This window comes from Acipenser ruthenus, chromosome 4 (assembly GCF_902713425.1).
Source record: "Acipenser ruthenus chromosome 4, fAciRut3.2 maternal haplotype, whole genome shotgun sequence".
NCBI classification, from domain to species: domain Eukaryota; kingdom Metazoa; phylum Chordata; class Actinopteri; order Acipenseriformes; family Acipenseridae; genus Acipenser; species Acipenser ruthenus.
Window position 1 is genome coordinate 21,013,647 of NC_081192.1, and position 17,528 is coordinate 21,031,174.

The window sequence follows — 17,528 nt, forward strand, 5'->3', positions numbered from 1 at the left end:
TTCAGTATGTTGATCGCGTACTTGTTGTATAGTTAAAACAGGTTACTGCCTGCATTGTAGTTCCTGAATCATTATTTTAATTATCTAACTGGCCATTTATAAAGACCAATCTGCATAAAAAAGGCATCCCTATTTGCTAGCTTAAATCAAATTATTAATTATTCTTTCATCTGAAAATTGAGAATTCTGCCTGCAAGATTTCTATGGTAACCATCATCAACATCATCAAATTACTGTTCTATTTTAGACCCATCACCTATTGCACTAATGTGGTATAGTGCTCCTGATTAAATTTAATTGATGTACCCAATCTATCTCTATCTGTCTATCTATTACATTTTGCACACCTTTTCTGTCTTTAACAAACTCATTTTTTTAAGGTGTTCTGCCAAGGGCTTTGCAGACCTGTTTAAGAAAGACCACGTCAATTCAGCTTTGCATAATTGTATTATGCTGTGCTGGAGTGTAACACCACACAAAACAGCAGGCTCGATAAACTGTAATTATTGTGAAAAGATTTAAAAAACCACTTGAAATGCCAGTATTTAGCTTCTTATAATTTTTGCGTCTCTCATTGTAATGGAACCACACACTACCTGAAATTCGTAATTTGAAAAATGTAGTTTCTGTACTGAATTATTTCACAGGTGAGCCTAATAACCTGAGACACATGGCATCAAGATGGATAGTTAGACCCTGAATTGGGAAACCTCTCACACACTCAGGATTGAAGATTGTATGATTAACTTACTGTCCTTGTGAAAAAATTTGCATTTCCAACAAGATATGTCAATATCCTAAAAATAAATAATTCATACCGATCAGGGAGTTCTTAAAGGAATTTATCGAGGAGTGTCTTACTATTCTAACAGCCTCTTATCATGCCCCACTGAGGAAGAACTTCCCAAGCATACCATTATGTTCTACAGAAATTACACAGAATCATTACATTTCTGACAACGAGCACCCATGAGTTATTCCATTTAGTGATGTAAATCTTTCAATATTGACATATATAGGGTTTAGTTATAGTTATTGTATAAGAACTCTTCTTTAAAAAAAAAAAAAAAAAAAAAAAAAAAAGTGCATGATTGATCTATTTTTTCAAATTTCTGTATTCCAGGCTGCAAGAATTATTGCAAAACTGGCAGCCTGGGGAAGGGAACTGATGGAAGGTAGTGATCTGAATTACTACTTCAACTGGATTAAGACTCAGTTAAGCTCCCAGGTAATTTTTTTTCTTGTGCTGTATTAAAACAACATAATAAAAAATAACACACGCATCCTTTTGGCATTTTTCACTTTCATTTCAGTGTTTCAAAAAGTCCTTTCCCATAGTGATTTTATCAGATTTTCTTATGTAACGTGATGTATATGTATGTGTATGTGTATGTGTGTGCATTTTTTATTTTATATACACACAGTGTATATATATATATAGCACAGTACTAGTCATACGTGGAAATCCCACTTTAACACAATTCTATTTTTTGTTATAAATGAGAATAGGACCTACTGTTGCCAGTACATTTATTGTGTCTGTTATATCCATCTATAATTTTGTAATTACTTTTAAAAGCATGAATTCACTCCATAAATATCATGACCACATTATGTACATTCATTACTGACCACAACTAAAAGTATCAATAGATCAAACGCATATTTTTCACGGTGATACAAGTATTTGTCAAGCCCATTCTAATCCTCAACTGGTCATTTACTGGTCATTCATTCACTGCTGTTAACTCCTGGAAGAAAAAGGTTGACAAATAATTGTATCATGCTGGAAACAGTTATGAATATCGTAAGACCGTTCAATCCACCTTTGATTGTGATCAGTAGATAATTTACAACTACACAATGATTGTATTTATGAAGTAAATTATTGTTAACACTTAATTCATATTTTGGCAACAGTAGTTATAGTTTTTTTTTTTTAATATTAAAATTAGTGGGTTTTTTATTGTTGGATGCAAATTTATGTCCAGCACTTAGCATATATAGCACATTTTGTTTTTTTCACCCAGACATTTTTATTTGTTGTTAGAAACTGCGTGCTGCAGGTACTGAAACTGGAACAGTTTCCCCAGGTGATGTAAGTATTTAAACGTCCTAAAGTTATTTTGTAAAATATAAATGACTTGGAGTACACAGTGGCATTGCAGTGTATTTAAGTGTCTTGTCTATTGACTGTAAGATACAGGTGCACCAGAGATATTAAAATGGTCGCTGGCAACCAGTACTCCAGTGTTATATCTTTTGGGTAATGTTTTGCAGCTGTCATGCTGGGCAAAGCAACTTTAACAAGTGCTTAAAAATTTGGTGTTTCAGCACTGACTAATTCAAAATTAGATATAGTTTTCACCTGAAATCACAAGTATTAAGTGTGGGTAGAGTAGGATACTCCTCACTTTATTACAACACTTTAAAAAAAAAGAAAAAAAAGAAAAAAAAGAAAAAAAAATGTCATTATCTGTATGAAAATGTAATATTTACTCTTCTTTTTAATGTTGGATTATTTTTATAGTAATTTGGGGTTTAGCTTGGGGTTGCTTTAAAGAAAATGGACTGTTTTTAAATCCATGTTTTAATATTAAAACAATATATGTCTATCTAAAAGTTTACATTTACTAGTTGATTAAGCTTTCCTTTAAGCTAAATACATCTGACAGGACTGAATGCAATTTGGTGTGTAGCTCAGCATAGTGCAGAGAATACAGTACATCTGGACTGCTATTCTTGTATAATTTACTTACACATATCAAGTAGCTGTTCATGTTTGCTTTCAAAAGTGATTTAATTATGGGTGATACTATTCATGAAGTGTGTTCCAGAATTAATGCAGTCTTAAATTAAACCATAGTCCTGTATAATTGTAATGCCACTGTGCTCATTGCATGGCTTTTCTGCTAATATTATATTGTATCAGAAGATGTTGAAAGAGCAGGTCTGAAGTATGTACTCAGAGACACTGTAAAAATCAAAAAAACATAATCAAATTGCATTTACAATAATGGTGTCTTACAAGTAGGAAAATGTGAGACCTACATAGTGATTGTGTCACCTATTAGGTAAGATTGATTAGAACTGTTTTGTTAGTTATAGATCCTTTTAAAATTCATTTAATCTGAAAACAATTTTCTAAAATTATTTGGTTAATTTGCTTTGCACACAACGGTATTCTGTGAATTGTGTAGGTCAAGTTAGATTGTGGGTATCATACAAGAAATCTTAACTACGGTATTTCATGCCAGTAATTTTACAAAACGGATTCCACACTGTGTCAAAGCCTCATGTTTATAAATCATTTGAGGTAATGACATCATATTTGCAGTTTTACATAAATCCTGTATGCTAAATTGTTTGTGACATTACAAAATATGTCTGTTTTGAGTAAGGGTGTAATGATTCATTGCATATTGATGAATTGCAATAGAGCTATGTATCATTTTTATTGTGATTACTAGACCAAAAGCATAATGTAGGTTTTACTATATAATTTCCCTATCATTTCATTTTAGTTTTTTTAAACACAATAGTCTATTGTTAAATGATTGTATAAATCTTATTATGCATCACACAAGTAGCCCTTCTGGCCCATCACATGTGTCAGGACACATATTGTATTGTGCTCTGGCCTTTGAGATCAACTCTGGCCTTCGAGATCTATTCCAGTCCTGGTCTTTATTCCAGGTCCTAAATTAGTTCATTGCATCACAGCAGCTTCTGTTAACTTCATTAGAACCTGTTTGGGTAAAAACCTGGACTGGATTAGATCTCAAGGGCCAGAGTTGAGTACCACTGTATCGTTATACCCCTAATATTGAGGTTGAGTGACTTCTAAGTTTCTTCGCTATAGAGAGAGAACACCATTAGTTATTGTCTTAATATTAGATACACTGCTGCATTCTATGATTCTCTCAGTGCAGTTCCATTACAAGTGTTTTCCAGTGAAAATGAACCCTTTCACTACCACATCTTTTTAACCTTTTGTTGCAGGAACTTTTATAATTATTATTTGGAAACCCCTACTTTCATGTACTTACAGTTTCATGTTTTTGTGAGTGGATTTTGTAGTTTTTCATGCTGTAACAATTTTTTACTGAATTTATATTAATTTCCTCTTGATTTTCAGAGCTCCCAGTATGTGCAGTGTGTTGCTGGGTGTTTACAGTTGATGCTCAGGGTTAATGAGTACCGTTTTGCATGGGTTGAAGCTGATGGGGTCAGTTGGTAAGTAAGTAATCCTTAACCCCTGAGATTTGTGAAGTCCAAACCTAGGTGTAATACAAGTGCTGAATGACACATTATATCCATACTTTCATGTGAATTGACAGGGAACATTTCATTAAAACGTCAACATTGTATTCCTGATGAAATGCCTCATGCTTTCAAAAGAATATTGGTAATAATGTGAAAAATAGGGGGGTGGATGCCTCTTGTTTATGAAAGCTTTGGAAACAGATAAAGTACCAGTCACCTATAGTACCTTTTTTGTTTTACCAATTACAGGTCATGAAACACATGATTAAAAATGGCTGTGGGTCATTTTTTTTGATGAAGCATTCTAAGATGGATGTTTTTAGCATTTATTTTGACTGTATTTTATTTATAGAGATTATGGTACATTATTAAAACATTTTTTTTGTAAGAATAGTAAGATGTTTGATATTAAGTGTGTTAAATGTTTGCTTCATGAAACTTGGAGGTGTTTCTTAATTTTTCAGTATAATGGCAGTCCTGAGCAATAAGTGTGGATTTCAGCTCCAGTATCAGATGATCTTCTGTATCTGGCTGTTGGCATTCAGCCCTCAGATGTGTGAATTCCTCCGCCGACACAATGTGGTCCCTGCTCTGTCAGACATCCTCCAAGAGTCAGTCAAAGAAAAAGTAACCAGAATAATTCTAGCAGGATTTAGGGTAAGCGTTTCTGTCATCCATCAAGCAGGTCATGGGACAGTCAGTCAATGTGTGTCTGTGGATTTTAGTGCATATATTAAACCCCCAAAAAAAGTGCTGGATGAAGATGACTGAATGCACAACTGTATCTATCAGTATGAACTGGAGGAAGGTATATGTGTTTAGGGGGCACTCTGGCTGAGTATGCTAATGTGAATTTTCAAATTAGCATACTTAAACACAACACCTGTAGCTCCCTCAGATTGACAAGGAACAAAACTGTGGGCCTGATAATCTCTTAGATTCTGATGTGTAATTCTAATTACCTCTAATTATCCTGTGGTCTTGGAATGAGACCAAGAGTTACAAACATATTTGAGAGGTAGAGCTGATTTAATTAATTTTTGACCCATAGAAATTGAATAATTTGCAGTGATAAGTTACAGGCTGCATGGAACCTATAAAGAAAGATCTTGTCCGCATTGGGATCTTAATGCCAACACCATTGATTTGAAAAGCCAGATAGAAACTCATTTAACTGCATTTTATTCTATGTAGAAATGTTATTAAACTGGGCTGTAAATCACCCTTGGGAATACTCCTGGTGGAAAAACCCTGTTAAAATGTGGCATTATATAGATCTGCCACTGCTGTGAATGAATGCAACTAGAGGTTTAAGGTTATAGATGTTACCTGGGATTAAGGTATGTTGGAACCACTCTGTTATAGCATTGGTCTTAAACCTTTTTTTTTATTCTAGTATTTAAATACTTTCTCTCATAAGCTATTTTGTGACTGATTGCATATTGTCTGTTTTGTGACTAATTGCAACTGCTTTTCATTATTGGAAGTGCAGCTAAAGATCAAAATCTCCTCACATTCTGGCTACCAGCGTAGGTTTCTTTTTAATAGAGACAGCTTGATGTTATTAAGATGTATGCCCTGTGTGGGACTGCAGCCGTTTAAGGGATCTTTTCATTGATATACTTTAGTTTTACATCGTTGTAAATCATTATTATTGAAAGGAAAACAGACAGTGTTAAGGTGATGGTGGGGGTTTTGATTGTGCAGACAGTGAAAGGGAGTGATTACATCTTGGTATACCTTTATATCTGCTACAGTGTGTGCATTCTGTTAATACCTGTAGGCATTGATTTGTGGAAGTGTTTGTTAATGAACCTGCAGAAAATGAAACTACAAATCCTAAACGGTGCAGTAAGTCTATTTTAGTAAATGTTCACCTGAAAATGTAAACAAAGTGCTTTTCAAATAAAAAATGGCACATGGACCAAACAAAAGGGTTTCAAAACATAACACAGGAACAAATAAATCAAATGAAACAAGTACCTAATCAGGTTCTCAAGGGTAGATAGCAATCGTTTTACAAAGCACTCTTTCAGCTTCTCCAGCTCTCTCCTAACTATGCTCCACTCCTAACAACCTGCATTCTACACGTGTAGGCAGGGAGAGGAAGTTAACCCTCTCACTGCCGAAACAAATAATAAAAAGACAGACGGCTTTCAAGATGTTTTTAATTTAGTTTTAGTGCTTTGTTCGTTTTCACTGAAATGTTAAAGCCATTGATTTACTGACTGGAAAATATAAGTAAAAAGCACAGAATGGAGTGGAAGTTACAAAAATTGTTACCATTGCTTCTTAAACTATTTGTCAAATGTTCATTTCCATGTGTTAATGAATTATTGAAACTGTATATGCTGGGAGTAGACCCAGTAGAGATATTGGTCATTTCGCTGCCACATTGGTTCTACTATACAGACCATTTAATCTGCCATTCCACTTTGATTATGCCCATGAGAATGCTTTGTTTTGTAGTTTAAAATACACATTTCATTGCCTGTCATTGTTATATGGTTTAAGACTGTTGATACATAATATATTATGTACACAACATCTACTTTCAGAGATGTTGTGTAAGCAACCAAGATACTGACCTTGCAGGCATTACATAGAATGGATACATTAGGGACCACAAGTTCAGAACCCATTCTATGTAGCTTGAGGTGCAAAATTAAAGCAACTTGCTAATACAGTGCACAACTGCATATAGTGATCATCAAAACCACTGGGACCAAGTCATTCCTATACTAACCATGCTAAAATACGCCGCTTATAAGTATCAAGCAATCCGCTTCTAAGAATCATTTCGGGGCAAACTAACTGCATGTAATACGATACTGTATCAAGTGCAATGACTTGTACAACCTATAAAGCTGTTTTTGAATTTGAATTTGATCACATCTCGCGTGATTAGGCACGTACACAACGTGTGCAGTATAATCCCTGGTCCACAGCGACTCCCAATAGAAAAAAAGCAAATCATGCAGCTTATGTGTCGACATGGCAGGAAAAAGAAAGATGCGCAACTGCATTGTACAGGTATTTTTTGTGTTCTCTGTTAGTGGAAGTTTGTTTCAATGAAGTGAATGCACGAGTGTTTGCACGAGCACGGTCCTAGAAGCCCACTTAAGTATGATTGTGTTAACACGATCCCGATCCTTAAAGCAGGGCTCTACACTAACTTTTATTTCCAGTTGCCTTGCAGGGCAACCAGAAAAAAAAAATCCAGGTTACCCGGAGTGAAATTTAGGTTGCCCGAAAAAATTAAAAAAATAAATAAACATTGCTATTTTCTTAAAATGCATAATTTATTTACCAAGCTGACACACTTACCCAGGCCAACAAACATTGAACATTTCATTGTGATATAGAGCATCACTTTCATCAAGTCCGTTGTTCACTTGCAAATTAACAATCTCAGAATATTTCATGAATGGGAGTTCTGATTTTGCCATGATGTATGCTGTATTAAAAATTTTAGTGACTCGTGCCAATAGCTCCTTGTCCATTTTTATAAGATGGTCAGGGATCGTTTCGGGCTTAGCACTGGACACACTCAATGACATTTTCTTTGCTCCTGCACACTCACGATGATGTTTGGAGGCATGGTGTTTTTGGACATTTTGTTTTCTAAAATGTTTGGTTCCGATCAAGAAAGGACCTCCAGTCTCTGCCAATGTAGGATAGCTTCGACACATGTTGCAGAACATTTTGTTATCATCCTCATTGTATCCAAGCCACGAAAACTCCTCTTTCCACTTAACCTGGAATTTGCGTTGCCGTTTCTCCTCATACGAAATCGCTGCATCCCCTTTACCAGCAGACTGTGGCACAGCAGAGACTGATGATGTCGAGGGGATACAGTCCTCTCGTTGATCACCGCTTTCCTTTGGTTTTTTGGAAGGTGTGAATCTAAATTGAAAAGGCCTCTTCTGACTTTTTTTTACATATGCAGTTATACTGGGCCAAACTGGACAGTTTATACAGATAATGGTGAGAACGTTGTGTTTCCATCAACGTCATGCACGTCTAATCGAATCAGATTATTCAGTCCATGTGGGGAGCGAGAGAGGAGCAGTAGAAGTAAGTTTAAGTTCTGTTTTTATGTTTAGACAGGTTCTGATCTTATAATGAACAAAATTGTGGCAACCGTTAGTGTCGAGCTCTGCTTAAAGGGTTAAAACCGAAAATCAGAAGCCCTACTTGTATCCAAGTATTACATTTCAGTTAACCCACTGCTTGGGGAAAGCATCACCTCTGTATTATATTTTCTCCTGAAATTAAACATGACAGCTGCTGTGTAGAGAAAAAAATTTCCCACTTCAACTGTGTTATTGAAACAATCTCACCACCTAGAATCTGAACAAACCAAGTCAGAGAAGCATACAGACCATTCTTTAAGCAGTGTATTGGCTTTGGAAAGAGGTTTGGCTCACTCAGGTAACACCCTACTATTTTATTTCCAATTTACACTAAACTCGGTGCTCTGGGTTGTTCATGGCAAAATGATTTGCGCTGTCAAGGGGTCAAAAGTTATAGAGGAGTCAAAATTTGGTTAATTTTTCTTTACATTCCACTTAAAACAAAACATTAATTTTACTTTGTCGGCTTATTCTTGAGTTCATAAAAGGATTAAAAACACTACTCATTGAATACTTAACAGATGTGCACTGCTTCCTCCAACTGTTCCATGTCTTCAACAATACAGGCGCTCGAAGGCTCTCCTGCTGGCAAGGACAGGTCCAGGTTCCGGTTCTGCCTTCCTTGCATTTCGTCTCCACTTCAGGGTACGAAACAAATGTCTTTGCAAAGAAAAAGAGTCATTAACTATTTAGGTATTCCTGAAACAGCAATTCCTCCACCAAATGCGCACGCTTCGTCCGGTTATGTCTGGGATATTCTACCACAAACTCCGGCACTGCTAGCTCAATAAATTGAATATATATTTCAATTTATGTCGACTTCAAATGTTCATCCAACTCTTTCTCCTGTGATCATTCGGGGGTAAATTAGAGATTAGATTTGATTACAAGTATGTAATCAAATTTTAGATGTCTTACGCAGTGGACTCCCACACCAAGGCAAACACTAGAATAGTTATCTCGTATTGGACTGTCCGAAAACGGTATCTGTGACCCAGCTGGTCGCAGTCTGGATCTCCAGATTGTCACAGTTCAAAGACTGGTTTGTGTAGCAGAACCTTGGATTTCGTGTCGGGAGCGCTGTTTGAGTGTTGCGCTCATACTTTTGTAATGTTTTCTTTACCCCTGTGATTGGATAGTTTGGTCATTTTGGGCGGTGCCTAAGTCCACGTGGAGTGTCACTCATTGGTTGTTCTTGTTCCGACGCGGCCCCTTGTTCTCAATTGGTCCGCTATTCCGCCCCCTGTCGGCTGGATTTATGTGATGGACTGGTTCCTGTCTTAGGTGTCAAAGCACCCAGAACTGTCTGGCTTGCGGCGGCAGAAGAGTCATTCAGCGATCGTGAAGATAAGCTATTTGTTCAGCAGTTAGTTTATGATTCTTTTTAAAATCGTTCTTTGTCAGTGGGGGAGTTTGTGACCAGAAACCAAGTAGACACAGAGAATGGCTTACAATCCTCCTCCTGTATATTTCAATTCTGGTACTTTCATACACAGAATGATATTCTGACTCACTCTGACTCTACAGAAAGTCCTGAATAAGTCAATGACCAGTAAATAACACTTTTTATAAACCCCGTAAATGTTGTATTTCAAACCCACGAGTTGTGGTCTCTTGTGGAAGCTGAAGTGAGACTTGGGCATTGAACACTGCAGAGCATGTTCTTAAGGGGTATCCAGCATTTCTCATCCTTCTCTAGCCAGAGATACTGCCATGAGTTCCCCCCTGGGTGCATGGATTTGATAAATAAATCAAAGTCTCCAAACTCACAATGACCTGTTTACCAGATGTCGTAGCATATTAGCAATGACAATTTGAAAAATGCATCTGTCTGAAGGACAAAGTACCATGTCAGAATGGCTTGAAGAAGCAACTGAATACACTATGTAAATGGGTTTTCTTGCTTAAATAGTTATCTGCTAAACTGAATTGCACTATCTTTGCTGATCCCACATCAAGATTATTTGGTGTTATTGAAAATGCATGTGTCGTTTTTTTTATTTTTAGAAAGTTTAATGTTAAACAGTTTGACACAGAGGCCATCTTAGAGGTTTTTCTTTTTCCCAGTTGATTAAATTGTGGAATGAGTTTTGGTGAGTAATCACGCTCTGTATACATTTCTGCTTGTAAGATCGGCAAATTATCCAGATGCCAGAATGAATTGTGCTGATTTGATTATTTATGAATAAGCTTCCATGATCTTTGTTGTCCAAAGAGTGGACAGGTTTTATGTATATCAATGTACAGCTGATTCTTTTTGTGAAGTTTTTGGTCAGAATTCATTCATCATGATTTGCTACTTTTCCACAGATATCAATCATTTTCAGGTTTTTTATTTATCTATTTCATTTGTTTGCCCTTGCAGCTCAGGATTTAAGCATTCTGCTTTAGGTTGCTCTTCTTTTACCATTATTTTTCTCACGGCTACATACTCTCTCCCTGTTGTGTTGAGGCTTTATGGTTCCAGCTGGCTAGTTTACTGTCTAAAAATGCTGAGCACAGAAAAAGCTGTGATAAAACAGTGTAGTCCTTTGAATGTCACTGTGTTTTTCTGCTGACAAACCTTTGTTAGCAGAGAATAAATAAGAGAGAACTGGTATACTAGTTTTGTGAACATATTGTATCAAGCTCTTGTAACTGGAATATAGTTGTACACTGTAGCACAGCGCACATTAAGCTTGTAGTGATGGCCTGTGAGATGTGTTTTTTTTTCCCATGAGCTAATAGGGCTGCTCAGTAATTATACTTCTTTGATTAGCACTCATTTTGATCCAGTTTCTTGAAGGGTAGCACAACACTTTCTGTGCGACATGATTGCACACCAGTGGCCATACTATGAAATGTAACTATTTTTGATAAACAGTATAGCCTTTTGATATTTTCTACGTAAATTGTAACCCTCAGAAATTGAAAATATTTCCTGTTCATATACACAAAAGAATAATTATTGTTACAAACACTTACCATCACTCTCTGCAAATATTAATTAACATACCATACCAGGCATCTTCATCACCTAATGGATAATTGTCTTCATAAACCACACACCCCAAGTATATCCAGTTATTCATTGTTTTGTAATTCATAATCCATACATTTTTACATTAAATGAAAATATAAAAAAAAAAAAAAAAAATTCATTTTAATATTGAGCTGTCAAAAATACTGGATTCAGTCCTATTTATTTTGCTGCCCTCCAGTGACACCCTTGCTTTGCTGGGCGTGTCACATGGTGTGTGAAAGGTTCTATTTATTTTTGTTGCATCTCATCCGGTGTATGGCAACCTTTAAGTCTTCAATGATTTGTATAAAATCTCTACAGCTGTTTTCAAACTAAATGTGGGACTGTGGCAAAGTGACTGCTGATTGGAAACAGGTGCAGAGGTGATGCAGTGCAGAAATAATCACACGCCAGGAAACTGTAATCTGTTTCGGAAAAGGGAGTCTTTTATTTATAACTCCCGGTCTGGCGACCAAACAATAAGCCTCCGGCAATACACACCAATGTGTAAAGCACGGAAGAAACAATAATACATGGATTGCAGTCCAAATAATAAACGCACTTTATCCGCCCCACAATAATACAGTACATGGTCACCAGTCCGGGTGCGTGCAGTAGTGCTCATGGTGGGTGATAACAATTATACAGTGACTGTGGTGTAGTGTTGTTCCAGGTAGGGCTGGCCCAAGGCGATACCTCTGGATATGTGTTAGCCGTCTAGCGATTCACAAACAAAAGACAATTACTAACAGTGACAAAACAAACAAAACACTCACAAATCCTTTTTCTTATTTGTAGGGGTTTCTCCCGGTCCTTCCAGTTTCTTGTCTCTCACAACCAAGCAAAGGAGTAGATTTCGATTCTCTGTCCCCTTTATGCTATCACGCATGACCCCTTAGTAAACGAGTGCAGCTGCCTCTACTATCTACAGCTGCTACGTCGTTTCCCTTCCGGGTCAATACATTCCTACAGCGGAGTCTCGCCTTCTTTCAGACTGACCAACTTCCCGGCCCTAGGAAAGAACTGTCAGGCCAGCCCATCCAAAGAACTCTACTTTCGCTGCTTAGCAACCTCACAGGTCGGGAGGGAGATTTACAACCAAAACTCATTGTATTTCTGTCACAGGGACTGAGAGTCTTACAGGGCTCAAAGTTTGCCAAAATTCCCAGGTGCATCTTGCTCCTAGACTTAACAATGAAACTTGATGAGGACCTTCCTTTGTACAAGTTAATGAGTATATCATAATTTGGGTTACTGGAAGCTGTCTAGTGAACCATTATTGAGCTGTTATTTGATTATCCGGATTTAGCTCTCCAAAGTAAGCATTGATGACACCCATGTGAGGGTCAATGGTATGGATTTGACATTTCAACTGATGAAAAAAGCTACTTGAATTGGTGCTGATTGCTGCTCTCCATAAAGTTGACAGCTTTTCTAGGCCTACAATCAAGTAACTGTTTGTCCAGTTGTTTGGCAAATTATAGCAATCAACATGGTTGACTCTCATCTGGGTGTCACCTGTCTGCTCAGTCTGAATAATGTGCAGTACTGCTTCCAAGAAAATCTGGCCTTGATTGAAGGCTCCAAAATACAGGCATGTAAATGTACACTCAAAATAAGATGAAAGTTAAAGTGAAATTATGCGCTAAAGTTTCTAATCTTTACTTTAAAAAAAAAAAAACACTAAACAAAGAGGCTAGGCATAAATCTGTTTCTTTTTCTTATTTGACTTAATAACAATGTGAATTTTATATATGTGTTTGATTGGTTGGAACGTGACGATATTATTAATAATAATAATAATAATAATAATAATAATAAACTATGTGGTTTGAGAAACTACTAGTGACAGTCAGGAACAGGAAGGTTAATCTCTGGTGGACCATCGACTACTGCCATCATGAGGGGTATAACGATACATTGTCACGATACAGTACGTATTGCGATATGCTGGTCACAATATGATATGTATCATAAAACATGATGGTTCTAATGAGCTGCTTGTATGATGCTTGCAAATGATAATTTGAATAAAATCGATACTCGCTTATAGAATGCACATTATTTATAAGGAAATTTGTCTTTGCAGGCAAGGTGTGAAAGGAACTGGGGCTTTGTAAAAGCCCATCCAATGACAGCTGACAGACTTATTTTGCAGTGCTCGTACCGCAAATTAATCATTCTATCAATCCCTTCCAGCAGTGGGACAGCACTCGACCCAGTGATCACTCTGTTTTATTTATTGTTTTAGTAAGACTATGTAAGATTATGTTAATTACACCCCCTACTTTGCCTTAATGATTACTTATTTGCATTTTAACCCAAAGGCAAGTGTATAACTAGGGGACATTACTAGATTAATGACCCTTCTGTAAGAGTCCCATATTTCTTTCTGGTTTACAAAAAAGAAGTATGGTGTCAGTGCATCTTTAGACCAGGATAGCTTAATGATGGGGCTGCAAAGTTTATATATATATATATATATATATATATATATATATATATATATATATATACTTTCCAAATAAAAATCCTTTCTTTCTTCAATAAAATACATTTTAAATGTCTATTCTAGACAGTTACATTTTTACTTCGCTTGTGCAATTTCTATATTTTTGATGGTTAGTTTAGTGGAAACATATTTTTTTTCTCTGTTCATTTGCTTCAGGGTCATGGATTGCACTACAGATTTTTTTAGATCCCCAAAAACGTTATTGAAAGTTAAGTCTTTGGAAACGGTGATGTTTCAACAAGAATAATCTTTATATTTTTATTTAAAAAAATACAATATATAGGCTACTAGACACTTTGTATTTAAAATCAGTGTTTATAGGTGTGGGAGTTTAACAAAAGAGCTTACCTTCGTTTTGAGTAATATGTCCCCTTTGATGCATTGCTTTTGGCTTGTTGATGCAATTTTAAGTACCTACAATTCTTTATCATAGCACCTTCATATCTTCTTGGCGACACAGAATCCACAGTGATCACCTGCCATATGGTCCCCTAGTGATTTTTGCTTGGATTATCAAATTACTTGTGTAACCTGTCTGAATGAGTGGTTTCCACATGTACATGTACACATAAACCGTGTATAAGTGGTGAAAAATGTAGGTCATACAAAAATTGTTATATGTCATTTTATTATTTTAATAAATGTATAGGATCAGATCAAGAAAAAAATACTAAGTAATGAAATTTCGGTTAATGGCATTGCACCCTTCCAATTGAGGAGACGGCTGGCAAGTAGCTGTCCTATTCATCCTACTTTGTATACTGCCAGTGTATCGCAGAACAGATGTACATAAACTGCTGAGATTGAGGTTTTGGCTTTACATTAAGCCCTGTTACTGACTTCCTGCCTCCTGTAGTTCTATGAATCCAGATATAAAGTTATAAACTAATACAAACAGAAATAATTGTCCGTTCCTATATTTCTGTAAGCAAAATTAAATATTTGCCAGAACAGTATTTCATCACATTTTTATAATGAAAATGATAAAATAATGGACAGAACTTTTTTTTTCATTTTGTTTTTTGCTTTATAACTGAGCTCTCAACACAACCTACTGTTTAAGCCCACTGATGTTTCTATAAAGAGAAGCGGTTTTAACATGACAGAATTATCTTCCCCAAATGATAGTGTATTTAATAAATGTATTCAGCTGATACTTTTAACTGCGATGGACTGGCGTCCTGTCCAGGGTGTAGTCTCGCCTTGCGCCCTGTGTCTGACGGGTTAGGCTCCGGCTCACCGCGACCCTCTAGGATTAAGCGGTTACAGATAATGGGTGGATCATACTTTTAAAAAGCGTTTATATCTGCAAATGTTCTCCACAACGCACTCCTGAGGATTATCCGACATCAAGAAATTACATTAGAGCATCACAAATGAAACTGCCATTATAATCCGGAGAGTTTGTTTACACTTGCTCGGGATAGTTGTATAAAACAAATTTAATGTTAAAATTGCATCAACAAACCTAAAGCAATGCTTAAAATAAAGAGGACTATTACAGCACAAGCTAAGCACTATTTTGTTATACTTCTACGATTCTATGCTATAAATGCTCATGTAAATGTTTCAGTGTAGTAGAACTTTTCATGCCTGATTTAATTGGTTCCAGGGGTACATTGGATATGTAAAAATATTGTATCGCAGAGGGAGTCATTGTACTACATTGTAGTCTCTAATTTAACAATGTCAGGTACATCAGTATGTCTAAAACACCAAAGTACGGTACTGCACGTATACTATACAAAGAAAACCAATGAAATTTATTGCAAAACAAAACACTAATACAGAATTTGTCAATTGTCTAAAAAATTAAAACAGAATTCCCAAATGCACAGCTTAAAAAAAAAATGTTGTCTGCAACAGAATTCACTTTGTTGTGGTAAGACCTGAATTTACTGTTTTGGCCCCATAACGAATTGTGCATTGATTAGTTTCCATCAGTACAGTTCAGTTTGTAGCAGTATGTGTAAATGACACATGCAACAGGTTCATTGGTTACTAGAGGGTATGGTGACGTAAAGGAACAGATAGGATAGCTTCTACTGTATTTTTAAATTTATTTGGTTTTACTTGTATTTTTTTGCCTTATTTACTTATTTATTTTTTAAAAGTTTTACTCATATTTTTATCTCAAATCTTTAGAATCTCTTGGAGAAATCTGCTGATAAAGAGACACACCAAGAATATGCTCTGGCCATGATCCAATGTAAAGTGCTGAAGCAGCTGGAGAATCTAGAACAGCAGAAATACGATGATGAAGACATCTCTGAGGATATCAAGTTCCTTTTGGAGAAGCTTGGTGAAAGTGTTCAGGATCTCAGGTATGATGCTGATAATTTAACCAGTTTCTTTGTCGCTTGTACCAATTGTATGGATGACTTAATAAAGTTGTCAGTGTTAAAAGGAACATATTTATTAATGTTTGAAACTGGTAACACCACAAATCACTTTCCTTCTCTAGAGAAGGCAACTACTGTACATTGAACAGCCCTAAAAAAATAAACTTGTCCATTCTACTATATTTTAGGTGTTAGCTTTTTCCCAATTAACTTGGACAATAAACAGTGCTAAAAAAAAGTAGTTAGCTTTTTTAAAAGATCTTTTTTCAGTTCTTTATTTGTTTATGTATTGTGAAGCTGAAGATTCATGGGCTTGAGGACATTGTTCTTTAACATCACACTCTAATGCCATGATGTAAAAATATAGAAATAAATAGATTTTAAAACTCTTTTAAAATGGTTCATTAAAGGACTATGCTTGGTTGACCTGATTCAATTTAGTTTTTGCCTTGCACCCTTACACACAAATTGCCAGGTCTGAGGCTGAAAGTTTAGTTTATTCATTCTTATGGGTTATTTTAAAATCATATTAGCAATAAAGAAAACTGAGACGATAAAGAAAACTGATTTCCCTGGTATTTGTACAGTTGGTGTTACTGTTTTGTTTTCTTTCTGCATAGAAACAATGCAAAGGTGGCTAAAGTGTACAGTCCATCAATCTACCATGACCTGTGCGCCCTAACCACACAAGCAATGTGTATAGTCATCAAATACTGTATCATTTAAGCAAGACCTTTCTTGTGCATTCTGTTGACAGGTTTTCCAATTGCATGTTGTAAAAAAAAAAAACATGTATGTAATCCTTATGTTTTGCTTTCATGTTTTATTTTTTTAGAACTTGCAAAAAATTCTGATTGTGCCAAAAATAGGCCTCGAAAATTTATAATAAAATTTAAGATTTAGTGGTAACAATCTTTTCATTGTGTTGTTCTAAGGCAAATTCTGCCATTGTTTTAGTACATATGTGAAAAGTGCTGAGTATTAATGTTATCCAGTGTTGATTAAATCAGTACCAGAAATGTGTATGTCCTTTGTCGCCTCTTCTTGGGAAGGGATTACTCAGTACAAAAGCCTTACCAATTTATTAGTTTATGTATGAGGTACCATGTACCATGTATGTATTTATATTTTGCGGATAATTATCTTTCAAGAATTCTGTAATGCATTGTATTATTGAGAAGTGTAGTAGAGCATGAGTCATTCAAAAAGTGTTCATCAAAGCAAGATGATTCTCTAGTGGCTTGATCAGTAAGGTGGTTTGTTCAATAGCA

At 35.9% G+C, this 17,528-nt stretch overlaps 1 protein-coding gene across 2 annotated transcripts in view; it reads left to right on the forward strand.

Annotated features, from left to right (window-relative positions):
- LOC117400450 (V-type proton ATPase subunit H-like) overlaps positions 1-17,528 on the forward strand; it is a 69,513-nt gene that overhangs the window by 16,579 nt on the left and 35,406 nt on the right. For both annotated transcript variants that reach the window (XM_034000446.2, XM_034000445.3), the window contains exons 6-10: positions 1,124-1,228; positions 2,051-2,098; positions 4,139-4,236; positions 4,731-4,923; positions 16,061-16,239. In XM_034000446.2, the coding sequence (XP_033856337.1) occupies positions 1,124-1,228; positions 2,051-2,098; positions 4,139-4,236; positions 4,731-4,923; positions 16,061-16,239 (623 nt within the window). The remainder of the gene's footprint in view (positions 1-1,123; positions 1,229-2,050; positions 2,099-4,138; positions 4,237-4,730; positions 4,924-16,060; positions 16,240-17,528) is intronic.